Source organism: Hemiscyllium ocellatum, chromosome 12, assembly GCF_020745735.1.
Source record: "Hemiscyllium ocellatum isolate sHemOce1 chromosome 12, sHemOce1.pat.X.cur, whole genome shotgun sequence".
NCBI lineage: Eukaryota > Metazoa > Chordata > Chondrichthyes > Orectolobiformes > Hemiscylliidae > Hemiscyllium > Hemiscyllium ocellatum.
Window position 1 is genome coordinate 62,203,904 of NC_083412.1, and position 14,295 is coordinate 62,218,198.

The window sequence follows — 14,295 nt, forward strand, 5'->3', positions numbered from 1 at the left end:
GAAATGAGCTCTAGCCATTAAGGCATGTACATTTTAAAATGGTGTTGTCCGAGTGATACAGCAGTGGCATGGGGTTGGGCTGAGAATCATCTAGGTGTCAACTTCTGGCCTCTCTTACCTGAATCACACAAATCTCATTAGGTTCAACCAGCATCTTTCCAAACTCCGTTGTAATCAGCAGGTTCCCTTTCTGGGGCACTGCAATCAAACAGGAATCTAATTAAAATCAACAGGCTTTTTCTTTAAAGCCTATGTTATATTTCCTGTTGTCAGTTTTGGAGAACTATGAACATATGAATTTAGGAGCAGATGTACATCAATCAGCGTTAAAAAAATCACACAATACCAGGTGACAGTCTAACAGGTTTATTTGGAAGCACTAGCTTTCGGAGCGCTGCTCCTTCATCAGGTGGTTGTCACATCAATCAGTACCTCAATAAGTTCGTAGCTGGTCTATTTGTATTCCAAATTCCATATTCACATTTACCTTTGATAGCCCTCGAGTGCCCTGCTTGAACAGAATCTATCCACCTTTATCTTAAAAATATTTGATGACCCTCTCTCCACCATCCTCTGAAGGCACAGAGTTCCAAAGTTGCATAACCCTCAGGGTAAAGAATTCTCCTCATCTCTGTCTTAAAGGGTGGTCCCTAATTTTAGAATCAGTATTATTTTACTCCTCAACTCTCCCATTTTTCTTTTACTGTGTATCATTCAGCAATCATCAAAAAATGAAAAATTGTTTAAAAAAAAACTGAAATCAGCAAGGTGGCATGGTAAGGCTTTCATATTTTCTTGTAATTGTCATTCTCTGTCATGCCATTCTGTCCAGTAAACACAGAGATGATTAATATTCTGTGCCAGGGCGAAATGTGGGATTACACCTGGAAAATGTTTACAAAAACTAAACTTTTGCTCTTTATTTTATAATGTAATGTAGGGAAAACTAGCAAGGCCAGAATCTGCAGCCATCTTTATTTCCCCTTCAGTGGCTTATTTGGCCATTTCTAGGAAGAGTCAACTACATTGCTGTGGACATGCAGTGACATGTAGCCCAGACCAGATAAAGAACGCAGATTTCTTCTAAAGAACCTTAGTGAACCATATGGGTTTTTACAGTGGTAGCTGTCATGGTCATCAAGACTAACTTTATATTCCCCAGAGGATTAGATTAGGCATCTGGCTTATTACAACTTTGCTATAATTTCTCCCTTTTATCATTGTGTAGAGTCATCACAGACAAAAATAGACTGAACATTTGCTACATTCTTTGGGATGAAAAGGGATAAAGCTCATTGGGCTAAGTTAAACGAGCACAAGGTTAACATGAGGGAAAGATGGGAAGAAAACATTAGACTAGATGTGAAAATTATTTATATGCTGGGTTGATAAATTAGCAATTAAATATGATCTGACTTGGAATAAAATAAAATGTGAACACTGAGGTTCCATGGAATAATAATCATGAGCTCAAAAAGGCATTTAATAAAGATTGGAGATGACAAAATAAATTAATGAGAGGTGTAAAAGGTATTGTTCTTTGGTAGAACTTGTCGTATAGGCAGTGTAGCAGAAGTTCACCAGGCTGATACTGGTGGTAGCAGAACTGTCTTATGATGATAAGTTGGTTTGACTTGGATCCATTTTTACTTGAGTTTGGAATGATAATCCTAAAATCTTAGGATGCAGTCCATTAGGACCTGGGAAGCAGTTCAGAGAGTATTTACTGGTCTGAAACCTGGAATGGGCAGCTTATCTCATGAAGAGAAGTTGGACAAGCTGTAGGCCTGTATCCACTGGAGTTTAAAAGGGTAAGGGACAGCTTGACTAGAACATAGAAACTCCTGAGAGATTTTGACAGGGTCCATATGGAAAGAATGTTTCCTCTTGTAAAAGAATCTAGAACTGAGGACCACTACTTAAAAATAAGAGTGACAAGGAGAATTACTTTCTCAGAAAGATCATAGATGTTTGGAATTCACTTCCTCTAAAGCAGTAGAAGCAGAGACTTTGAATGTTGTTGGACAGACATAAATTCTTGGTAAGCAAAGAGGTGGAAATTTATTAAGAGTAGGTAGGAATGTGGAGTAATCGGATCAACCATGATATTAGTGAGTGGAGAAAAAGGCTCAAGGGGTCCACTGACTTACTTTTCATTTTACCTAGTCATGCAATATTGGCAGTCCTGGCTGGCCAGCATTTATTGCCCATCCCTAGTTGCCTTTGAGAAGATGGTGGTGAGTTGCGTTCTTGAACTGCTGCAGTCTATGCGCTGTAGGTAAATCCACAATATTGTTTGTGAGGCAGTTCCAGGATTTTGATGCAGTGGCACTGAAAGAACATCAATATATTTCCAAGGCTGAATGGTGAGTGGCTTGGAGGGGAACTTACAGGTCCCCTTTATTTTCTGCCCTTGACCTTCTGATGGTAGTGTACGCGGGTTTGAAAGGTGCTGTCTGAGGAGCCATGGTAAATTTCTGCAGTGCATCTTATGGGTAGTACACACTGCCACTACTGAGTGTCGGATGTTGATGGAGTAAATGTTTGTGAACATGATGCCAGTCAAGAGGACTGCTTTGTCCTGGATGCTGTCAAGCTCATTGTTGTTGGAGCTGCCCATCCAGGCAACCTAGCAGTATTCCATCACACTCCTGACTTGTGCCTTGTAGATGCTGAACAGACTTTGAAGAGTCAGGAGGTGAGTTACTTGCCACGATATTCCTAACCTCTGACCAGCTCTTGTTGCCAATGAGTTTATAATTAAGGACAACATTCAATTTGTCCTCCCTACTATCTGCTGAACTTGGATGCTAACTATTTTGTGATGTCATGGATAAGGACTCCCAAATTCTTCTGTTCCTTAGCTTTCTGCAGTCTTTCTCCATTTAAGTAATAATCAGCTCCATAAGTTTCTGCCAAAGTGCAAAGCTTCACATGCTGGGCCACGAGGTTGCAAATTGCGCTGGAGTAGGATTCTGCTGCTGGTGATGACCAGAGCACTTCAAACGCTCTGCTAGATTTGTTCAAAGTTTATCCCATTTAACATGGTGATTGCGCCACAACACATTGGAGGGTTTTCTCAATGTGTCTCAGAACTTTGTCTCCACAAGGACTGTGCGATGATCACCCTTACTAACACTGTCATGGATGGAGGATGGATGCATCTATGGCAGACAGATTGGTGAGATTGAGATCAAATGTGTTTCTCCCCTCTCGGTTCTCTCACCACAAGCCATAGACCCAATTTAACAGCAAAGTCCTTCACATCAACTTGGCCAGCTTGATCTGTATTGGTGCTGCTGAGCCAGTCTTGGTGATGAACATTAAAGCTTTAATTTTATTTAAAATCTGATTGAATTTTATTGTATTGCAAATACAAGGATAGGACTTGGCTGTCTCTGTTTTGTACCAATGGCCACTTTATTATCATCTTTTATACTTCTTTGTTCAATTTTCCTTGATAAAAGTATTCTCACTTTATTTATATGATTCTGCCGAGTTTTTAATCAATTCTTCAGATTGGAGTGTTAGGTCTGATTTCAAAATTGAAGGAACACTTCTCTGAAACATTGTACCAGCTTTGATCGTTACTGAGAAATTTCCTTTCCCCTGCAGGCTAAATATGAATCCATGTGTTAATGGTAAAGGGGGCAGAGCTAATTCTACAGTAATTTCTACAGTGAATCCAGGATGGATGTTGGAGTCTGAAATTAGTTACTTGGTCCTCAACAAAATGGTACATGCATGCCTTGTTTGATTAATTTCTTAGATTCATATTCTGCTACACATCAACAGAAAAGCTGCCACTTAAATACATTCCATGCACTCTCAAGCAACGCTGCTTTGTAACATTGATTTTATTCTATGGTCCCACCAGTAGAAGGCGCAAATTCATGGAATGACTGATCCTACCTTCTATGCGGATGCTTTAATATTAAGTTTTGAAGGGAATGTCATTGGAATCCATGGCAAAATAATTTCTTGCAAGTTAAGATAATTTGGCAAAGTGAATGAACTGACTTTTCAAAGGGTCTTACCTACCTAGAAGGAAATCTCCATCTGAATTATAAAAAGACCTGAAATACAAAATATAAACATTAGAGGACTTCAGAATTTCATAAATTTAAGTAGGAAATTACATTGAAATACAAGGCTTTAATAGCTTAAAATGAGATTGGGACAAAAAAATTATATTCACTGGTAGACCAAATTTTTGGTCTGGTATTTTGGTGAAAAACTCGTAGTCAAAATCAGGACCTAAGCCTCAAATGAAATCCACAAAGGTGGCATGGTAGCAAACAACAGTTAAACGTGAGCAATAACAAAAACAAGGATTCATTTCCTTTAATATCACAGAAAAAGGTAGAAAACAAGGTATATGACAGAAAATGTTCAGAAAGGTAGTAACATACTTATTCTCCATTGATGTGTTGCAAGCATAGATGTGAATAGCCAACCCATTTCGGGATCTGACATCTCCAGCTCCACATAATGTATGTAATCCCTGGTGAAAAAAAATATCATTCAATAGCTGTGCTGCCAAAAGGAAATAGATGGTACACTGGAATGGACAGTTTATTCCTGGTCTAAGGACAAACTCATAACTGACTGAATGATAAAATCAATGTGGAGGATTTGTTTGTGCTGAAATAAAATTAACAACTAGTAGTTTCCCAAAACATATTCACTTTAATTTGCTCCAAAGAACATAAATAAGAACTGCCATCACATGTATTCTTTAATTAAAGTGCATTGTCTTTAATAAATTGAGAGACATGAGTGTGCAATAATTCACAGGATTCTATTTACATACATACTTATATCTGTCTGGTCTATACTCAAAGATCTGTTTGACCACTGCTGTGGTAACCTTGCTGAAATCCGCTTGAAGTTACACAGCAGGCATTTGCAGCTCACTGGTATGATTCAAATAAAGCTCAAGACCCAATTCTAACCAGAACTCAGCAACCTGAGTAGCATTTGCTCCATTCCCAGTCCACGTTGGCAGTCCAGCATGTTCCAGTTTCCAGTCTATTAATGATATTTCCCTCAACATTATGTAAATTTGCAGGTGAAGAGACAATCAAAAGCAAAATAAAAGCAGTCTTACTGTTACAAAGTCAACCATCTTCTCTGATGCTTTGTGAATTTTAAATGGAAGCCATCTAAGCTAGAAGCAAGATAAAAGAAATTGCATGAGACAGATTTTATTTCAAAGCTGAGGCTGTACACTACAGGTGACCTACCACTTTTTCAGACATTTCTTAGAACACTTTGAAGTTCTGCCAAGATCAAAAGAATCAAAATGTGTTCTGCAAAATCAAATAAAATCTTCCAATTTATAGTTATTAAAAGCACGAGAAATTTCTGCGTTTAGTAAATACCAGGAGCTTCTATTTAACAAATCAGTTCCCCAATGTCGTATTAAACATATCAAGTGGAAAAATGAATTGGTTTTGGTGGCATTAATCTAAATGGCATTGCAATTACCTGTTATTAACTGGTCTGTCCTCAGCAAATTTGTCTCCCTTCATTAAGATATTAGTAACATAAAATGTTCAGCTCATAGCTGAGTTACCAGTACAAACAAACATGGTTTTAGCCCAAAGTTATGTTGAAAAGATTGAACATACATCTTTGCCAATATTTCGCTACGATGTGCAACGCCCAAGACTGTTTAATTTATAAGATAAATTGTGCCTTTTATAGAAAGGCTGAAATCGTTTAAAAATGTGGTCCAAATATTCTTATGAGTGGATTATTGAAACTTGCTGAAGAAATATTGTTACCTGGTTGGGATCAGGGTTGATTTCATCCCAATTGTAGGACAGATTTCCCTGGGGTATGGAAGTGAAGGGCTTGTGAAGAACTGAAGGTACAATGCGATAAAACCAACTACAAAGAAAAGAACAGAAAGAAACTAATTAAAATTGAATCAATGCGCAGTTGATTAATACCCGTATTGCCAAATATGGTCAAAATGAAGTTAATGTGATCTATAGGTAGCTTCACCTGGATGGCAGGTAAGCCAAATTTGCAATGGGACTGTCTCTAGTTAATTTGAGTATTTGACTGGGACATGGAAGTAAGTCAAGAAAATTTAATTTGTTCTGCACTATGTGGAAGAGTTTAAGCACCAGTGAAGAGCAGTGTTTAAAAGGCTCACATACTTCACTCTAGAGCAACTTCTACAGGTGGAGGAAAAGTTATTTAACTGTGCATAAAATCTGAGCAATAATACTTCAGCTCAAGGTAAAAATTGAAAATCTCCCAAAGTGGATACCAAAGAAATGCAGCCATATCTGCAGCTGAACTCCTGTCTGCACTTAAAGCATAGTTGCAAGCTGGGCACAGGCAAGTGCAGTCATATTGGGTCCCTGTAACTGACTTCAAATGATCAAAAGGCTTACTGGTGAAGGAACAGGAGAACACAAATTCTCTCCCTAACATACACATTTTTCCAGTTAAACCCACGGGAACTGACACACACCCAGAATGAAAGCTCCCATATGTTTTGTGAGTTATTGTTAAAGTATCAAGTATGGATTAACACAGATCTTGTGTTGTTTAAACTGGATAGTATCCTTTTCAGCCATTGGGAGTGGTGGCCATGGAATAAGTTTGAATCTCTTCTCTGAGATTAACAGGTTTCTCAATAGGATCATTAGCCATTAATGCAGAGGATTGTCAAAGATCTCCAAAGAGTCATCACCCTAATTTTTTTTTATTTTTAAAAATGCTGAAAAAGCTGTTCGATTAATACAAGCATTACTTTATTGCAGCCATTAAGTATTTGCCAAAAATCTATTTTGTTCCTTTTCATAATTAATTTCCTTTTGATAAATTTCATCAACATGTTTCTTTAATTAAATTAAATTAAAGTGATTAGGCATTAAGTTACCTTGCTGCCTTATTTTTGGCTCTGTTCCTGAACGTACAACCAAACTCCCACTCATTGGGAGTGAGGCAATATTTTTAACACAACAAAGCACAAATATAATTTTGTAATTACAATGGATCATAAAATCATAATAATTTCTTTTACATCTTTCAGGTCTCTTGTGAGGATCTATTACTTGCTTTGGAAGCTTCACTAAATTGATGTGCTGCATTTGCATGATCAATGGAGTTTTTAACTATTTGAATAATTGGAATATTAGAATCTGCTTATTAAAACATTTGTAAAATCATAATAGACTTTTTGAAAAAAAAACACATCTTGTTGATTTTTTTTGTCTAGCACTAATCAGGACAATTCACAAGAATACCAATTTAAGGGAGAAAAACAATATTAATATGGTATGACAGGATAATGCTGATTGGTTGACTGGTGGACTCTGCCTAATAGAGGTATTAACCATAGAGAATGCACCAATTAATGACAGTTGACAAAACAAAGAATTGAATGACATTCATCTAGTTTGTTGAGCTGAAACAAACACAAAACATGTTTCAACTCAACAAAATAGATGTCAATCTTACTCTGTTTCATTAATCAGGAAAGGACATTGACCAATCAGAGTCAACCTGCCTCATTTAAAATTTAAACAAGCCTAGCAGTTAACTCTCAATCATCATTCACATTGTCAATACACTTATCAACCAGTGTCTAGGGGCTGACTGATCAGCTGTCTTCACTCATATCTCATTAATGTTGTTTTCCCTTAAATTGGCATTTCTTGTAAACGGACTTGATGGGTGCAATATGAAAAGTTTCTACAACGCGTGCCTTTTTTGGCAGTACTTAAGTTCTGTACTACTAAACAACTATTTATAATAGTTTTATGAGATTACATAAGAAAATTAATGTCACCATATGACAAGTATGTAATATTCTTAACTATACCCTAACATCAATGTTACCTCCTCTTATTGTTGTATCTTGGACAGGTGAAGGCTGAACCAGAGAGCTGTTCAGTATACAAACCATAAGGACAAACCTGTGGATTATTCTGAAATATTAAAAAAAAACTGAAATGTCATTATTTAATTATTCACTTGAAAGATTATTCCCTTTGTGGCTGTTATTAACAATTGAAAATCTGCATCATTTCATATACAAACGCTCATTGTCAATAAATATGGATAGCCTCCATCATTCACACCAGCACACTCCAGATTGTTCTGAATTTTAAAGGTATGTTTCATCAATTTGGTTGGTTTCTGTTTGATCTCAAAAGATTCCATTGAGGAGTAAAGGTTTAGTTGTGTTGCAGTACATGCCAAAAAAAATGAAAATGGTGTTGGTATTTGGGCATCAAAAACAGAATCTTATGGGATAGGGGCTATGGAAAAAGTTGTGGCAGAATTACAATAGAGGTCCTGCAATACCTAGCTTGACAATGGGACCAACGTGCTGCACTTTTTAACTCAATACTGGGTGTTGAGATATGATTCTCACGAGGAGGTGGTGATTTGCCTACTATGAGGGATTATTATTGAGAATCATAAAGTCATACAGTACAGAAGAGGCCCTATGGCCCATAGCATCTATATTGCCAACTTAATCATCTTATTAACTGCAGATCTCACCTCATTAACATGTAGTTTCTAATTTTGCCACCCCACCATGAACAATCTAGACATTAAGTATTCTCAACATGAAAGTCAGAACAGGTAACTGGCAACCTCAGCTGCCTGCTGCTGTGTGGAGCCTCCATATTGGTCACCACACAACAGCATCTCAGGACATGATCCATGGACACCAGTCACATGCACCCCTCATCTATGCGCATTAGCATCCAATTTTTGCCAATCTTTCAGGATCCTCATGGCACCTCTCTGACCAACTTGTAGGATAATTGGAAGTATCCTATTGCAAGGTACACCAATAACTAGTATTGAAAAGGTTGATGCAAGATAATTCTGTACGCAGGGACATGGATCCAATCCAGCTCACGGATTGGATCAGGCTGCATCTCAGGGCTGCTCACTTGATGTCTTAGCAGTCATTCAGTTAGAGCACACTGCATGTTGATAGCACTGATATCTTTGTTCTTTGTTATGTCTTGCCTTGCCGTGCTTATTAGTGCAGTCACATAGCCGTGGTTCTCGCCTTGCAAGTCAACAATCCTCAGTCATGGGAGTACACATCTTGCTGTAATGCATCATGTTATGTCAATCTCACATCTGCACCGCGTGCCAGCACCTATGGAGTAAACACGTTCAGAAGTCCAGTTGGGCTGTTCTTGGTCAGGTGGTCTGTGCCTCTGCTGCCTAGGGAGTGAGCTGCAGTCAGTCCTGTGGCTCCATAATGCCCAGGCCAGGCAGTAGGGCTAATGCACTCAGGGAAATATACAGCCATCTGGAGTCTGGACACTTCCTGTCTGCAGCTGTCCTACTAGATCAGGTAATCAGGTAGGCTAATGAAATGTTTGCCCATATTTTCAAGGGAGTTGGAGTATAAGAGTGAGGAAGTCTTACCGTAACTGTACAAGGTGCTGGTGAGACCACATCTGGAATACTGTAAATGGTTTTGGTCCCTTAAGATAGAATATTATTTCATTGGAGTAAATTCAAGGAAGATTCACTAGGATAATCTGTTTGGAGGAACTGTATTAAGAGCAAAGACTAAAAAGGTTGGGACCCTACTCATCGGAGTTTAGAAGAATGAGAGGTGATCTCATTTAAACACAAAGAACTTTTAAGGGGCTTGACAGTCTACATGTTAAGAAGACATCTCCCCTCATGGGAGAATCTAAGACCTGAGGGCAGAGTCTCAGTATAAAGGGACACCAGTGTAAGACTGAGATAAGGAGGAATTTCTTTTCTCACAAGATTCTAAGTCTTTAGAACCTCTTGCCACAGAGAGCTATGGTGGCAGAGTACTTGTGTATATTTAAGGCTGAGATAAATGTATAGAATCTTAATCAGTTGGGATCTGAAGGATTATGAGGAAAAGGCAGGAAAGTGGAGTTGAGGCTGAGATGAGATCAGCCATGATTCTATTAAATGGTGGCGCATGCTTGAGGGGCCAAATGGCTTAAACCTGTTTCTAATTCTTATGGTCTTACAAAACCAACCAATGATCAAATGCTTGGGAATAGCTAGGTCCCCACAAGGTAGCTGCAGTTGCTGTAACCTCTGGCCTAAGATGGTCATTGTAACTCATGTACAATGCATCTGTCGTTCTTGTTCCTCCCTGTGAATGTGGGTAAAGTTCCTGATTGTCAACACCATAGTGCCGTCTCCTGCCTGAAGTGGAGCAGTATGGTTTCCAACAGACCTCCAAGTGCCTGGGGGATTTTTTCCTTGTCTTATGCAGAGAGGTCAGAGTGAGATGTTCAACAAATTGTGCTCCCACTTTTTCCAAGTCTGACATTTGCACCGAGGGGTCGCTATCTCAGCTGGTGGGGGTGCAGGAAGCAGGCTTGCTGATGCTGCCATAAACTCATTCTCTGAGGTTAGGAGGTAGTCTCTGGAGGCGCAGCCTGTTTCACCCCTAGGACCATGGACATCCTGCTGGTCCCTGCATGATACAAAGAGAGAGAGAGAAGGCATGATGGTCATTGTTTAGAAGATAAGTGCACTGAATGACACTGACAGCTGGGTTATTGTGAGAATTACAGTGGAATGAAGAATGGTACTTACTCAGTTGGCAGGACATGGATCACTCGGCAACCTCACAGGAGGTTCTGGTGTCTCTTGTGGGTGAGAAGCAGAATGTTGGCACCTGTCCATCTGATATTGTGAGATATCTTGGCTACTAACGATGGTGCTTGTGCTCAGAAGGTAGTGAAGTGTTCTGTAGCAGTGAGTCAGCAGTACTGAGGTTATGTGGAGTTATTGGTATGGGAGGTGCATGACAATGAGTGAGAGCTGCTGATGCAGGCAATAGTGACATTGCCAGAGCATGGGCCTTAGTGGAAGGTGGGTACAGTAACTGTTGTAGAGTGAGTATAAGGTAGCAGAGAAAGAAGAGTGTGGCACTTACCCTGACAGAGTGGAATGCTCATTGACTTGTTTGTGGCACTGCTTGCCATTCCTCCAGATTGAGGCAGCCACATAGACCTAGGTGGCATCCTTGGACCTGGATGCCAGCTTCTAGTGGTGTGGCCTCCTCTGCCAGTCCTTCTGGAAAAGAATGTTCCTCGTTCACAACATTCTGTCCACCTGGACCTCTAAGTCACTGTTGAAGTACTGTATCTCCTTTTCCCTCTTCCCTGATATCTTCTGAATGATTGTTCATCACTAAGCAGGGCAGCTTTGGAATGCCAGTGCTAATTCTGGTGTGTAGCAGCCTTTTAAAGATGGTGCAATGGCCAAGGGTGCTGGTCTTTCAGTCGATACCTGGTGAGCGGCAAGTCCTTCCAGGAATGGCACATGGGAAGATGGGGATAGAGTCAGATGAGAGAGACATTGTGGGTTGGGGATAGGCTGGGTTGGGTGCAGAGACTCAAGTCTCCTTGAAGTAGTAGCCAGGGTGGCTCTGGGAATCAATCTCCTTTGGTGAATTAATGCCAGAAAATAAATTTAAACCCTCAAAAACACTTTTGAAATTGGCTCCGGTCCATTTTCAGATCTTGACACAGCTCATGTGCTGTCAGGAAAATCTCTTGCTGCCTGGCGAAGTGAAGATAAGCTTGAAGATAACATCCTTGATTGGCTTCCTGCTGCTTCCAAGCTGTTAGACCTGCTGGTGTACCACTGGGAAAAATACTTGGAGACATGGAAGTATTGGGCAGCTGATCTAATGCTCATTTTTCCAAATGACCTTGCACCCCACCTCCAAATCCACCTGTACAGCCCTGGGGATACCCAGATCCTTAACTCCATTGCTTTCTCAATAAACACTGAATATTTAGACCTGCTGAATATTTCAAGTATTTTTTTTTGTTTCTTTTCATTTCAGATATCCACCCTTTTTTACTTTGATATTACCTGATTTCTGAAGACTATCACATATTTAAAAATGCTATGTTAATCAGTGATAGCAAAATATGTTTGACATTAGCCATTTGGTTTGCAGCTTTTCTCACTTTCCTGAGGAAGAGAGATAATGATGACAGCATTTTCCCTGGCCCAGCAGGTCACTTATTGCAAAGGGGATCTTAGGTTTGATGGAACATCTGTTGAAACACTTCTTCAACATCTCGAAGCTAGTGTTAACTTGCTTCCATCATCCAATCTGAACAATAATTTTTTTTATTGTGGTCGCATTTTCAAATTGATTGCTTATTATTTTCTGAGTTTGATTTTATTGGAAAAACATGAGAAGCATCTAGTCCAGTTTACAAAATGCATCATGAAATTCTCTATTGGAGATTCAAGTGTGCAAAATATTGTGTATTGCATGAATTGTTCCTATTTCTTATTAGTTGCAGATCTAGTGAATGGGAAGGAATCTTGGGGGAAAAAAAAAGTTCTGAAGTTAAAGAAAGCATGTATGGTCATCATTTATAGAATTCTATGATTAATATGGGCCAGTGATACACCATAATAAGGAGACAAAAGAGAACAACGACATAGCAGTCTTATAAGGTAACAACATTAATCATCATCACTGCAGCAACAGCATTATCACTTTTATTCTGAAGAGTATGGCAGTGAAAATTAAAATGAAAAACATTCAAATGTTAAAAATCTGAAATAAAAACAGAAAATGATACATGTTGTGGGTCATTCTGTGGACAGCTCAAAGAAAAAGTCATATTTCAAACACATATACTTGTAGCACTGTGAGATCATTTCGACCACTGAAAGATGGGTTGGTGCCTCAGCAGGGTCTTGCAAAATGCACTGAAGTGTTATTTTTAATAAGATCAAGCCTACAGGTAGGGCTTGAATCATTGGATAACTGTCAGAACTGAGTGAAAAATGCCAGTGAATCAGCAGGCCTGTGAGCTACACCTGCTCCCATTAAACTTACCACACGCACAAAACAAATGGGAGAATTGTACAATACCTGACCCTTTGGTAAGGATCCTGGGCAGCTTGGATCCTCTGAAGAAAATTCATTGCCAAATCCTGTCATATACTGGAAAAGAATAGACAGTGAGTAATTAATGTGTTATTTCAGTACTTTTGTACACAACTGATGAAAATAGTTAACTTGCACCAAGTTGTATTTCTGATTCGAAAATATACTTATTTGTTGTTGGATATTTTTTGTGCAAACACCTGACTTAACAGTTACATTACTTAAAGTGCCTTTTAATATTTCATAATGATGCTTTAAATTTCTGAGCACAAATATTTATTTTGGAAGGTGTGTATATTTATCTGGAAATACAGGTTTGTGGCAATGGCAATTCAAAAGTATTTTTCCACAGATTCTGATTATTATTCTGCCTGAGTCAGGAGTCACACATTACCAGGTTATAGTCCAACAGGTTTATTTGAAATCACAAGCTTTCAAAGCACTGCTCCCTGTCATTCCTGAGTAAGGATAAGCTCAAAGTATGGATCTCCTCTCCTTTTCTACCAAATAAAAGATGTACAATAATGATATCAGATATCAGGGGTAGGCCACTTAGGACAGAAATGAGGAGAAACTTCTTTGCCCATAGAGTGGTGGGTGTGTGGAATACTCTGCCCCAGAAGGCAATGGAGGCCCAGTCTCTGGATTTGTTTAAGAAAGAGTTGGATAGAGCTCTCAAGGATAGTGGAATCAAGGGTTAGGGAGATAAGGCAAGAACAGGATACTGATTGAGGGTGATCAGCCATAATCATAATGAATGGTGGTGTAGGCTCGAAGGGCAGAAGGGCCGACTCCTGCACCTATTGTCTATTGAAAGTATTTACTAATCAAGGACATTTGAATAAGTGATTCTATTTTTGAAAAAATTAAGGCAGAAGGCCTGAATAACTTTAAAATTATTGATTGTATTTTTTCGGGCAAATGCAGAGAAAGTGTTTCCAATTCTGGAGTTGGGATGAGTCCAACTTTAAAAACCAAGAGTATGCGATAGTCATTAATAAATCCAATAAGGCATTCAAAAGAAATAGCTTAGCCCAGACAATCTTTAGAATGTGGACTGCATTTAAGATGAGGCTACATCAACACACAAGGGAGAAAGGAAGAGACAGTTATGCTGGTGGTGTTGGGTCAGAGGAGGCATGTGTGGAATATAAATATCTGCGTCACCCAGCTGGATTAAATGGCCTGTTTTTGGGAAGTAGTTCAATATATTCGGCTTAGGCTGTTTAAAGTGTTTTTTCACATTCTCATGAACTGGAAACACGCAATTGAGCAGGATATTCCCTCGGCTGGAAGAACTCAGCTACAAAGGGAGACCTAGAATGGGTGGAGTTGTTTTCCCTAGAGCAGGGAAGGCTAAGGGGGGAATTTGAATG

The 14,295-nt window shown here is 39.1% G+C and overlaps 1 protein-coding gene across 1 annotated transcript in view; it reads right to left on the reverse strand.

The window, feature by feature from the left end:
• hgd (homogentisate 1,2-dioxygenase) overlaps nt 1-14,295 on the reverse strand; it is a 33,854-nt gene that overhangs the window by 15,755 nt on the left and 3,804 nt on the right. Inside the window, exons 2-8 of the mRNA XM_060833101.1 lie at nt 12,905-12,976; nt 7,864-7,952; nt 5,790-5,895; nt 5,111-5,170; nt 4,413-4,504; nt 4,042-4,076; nt 119-198 (exon numbers count right to left, since the gene is read on the reverse strand). Of these exons, the coding sequence (XP_060689084.1) occupies nt 119-198; nt 4,042-4,076; nt 4,413-4,504; nt 5,111-5,170; nt 5,790-5,895; nt 7,864-7,952; nt 12,905-12,976 (534 nt within the window). The remainder of the gene's footprint in view (nt 1-118; nt 199-4,041; nt 4,077-4,412; nt 4,505-5,110; nt 5,171-5,789; nt 5,896-7,863; nt 7,953-12,904; nt 12,977-14,295) is intronic.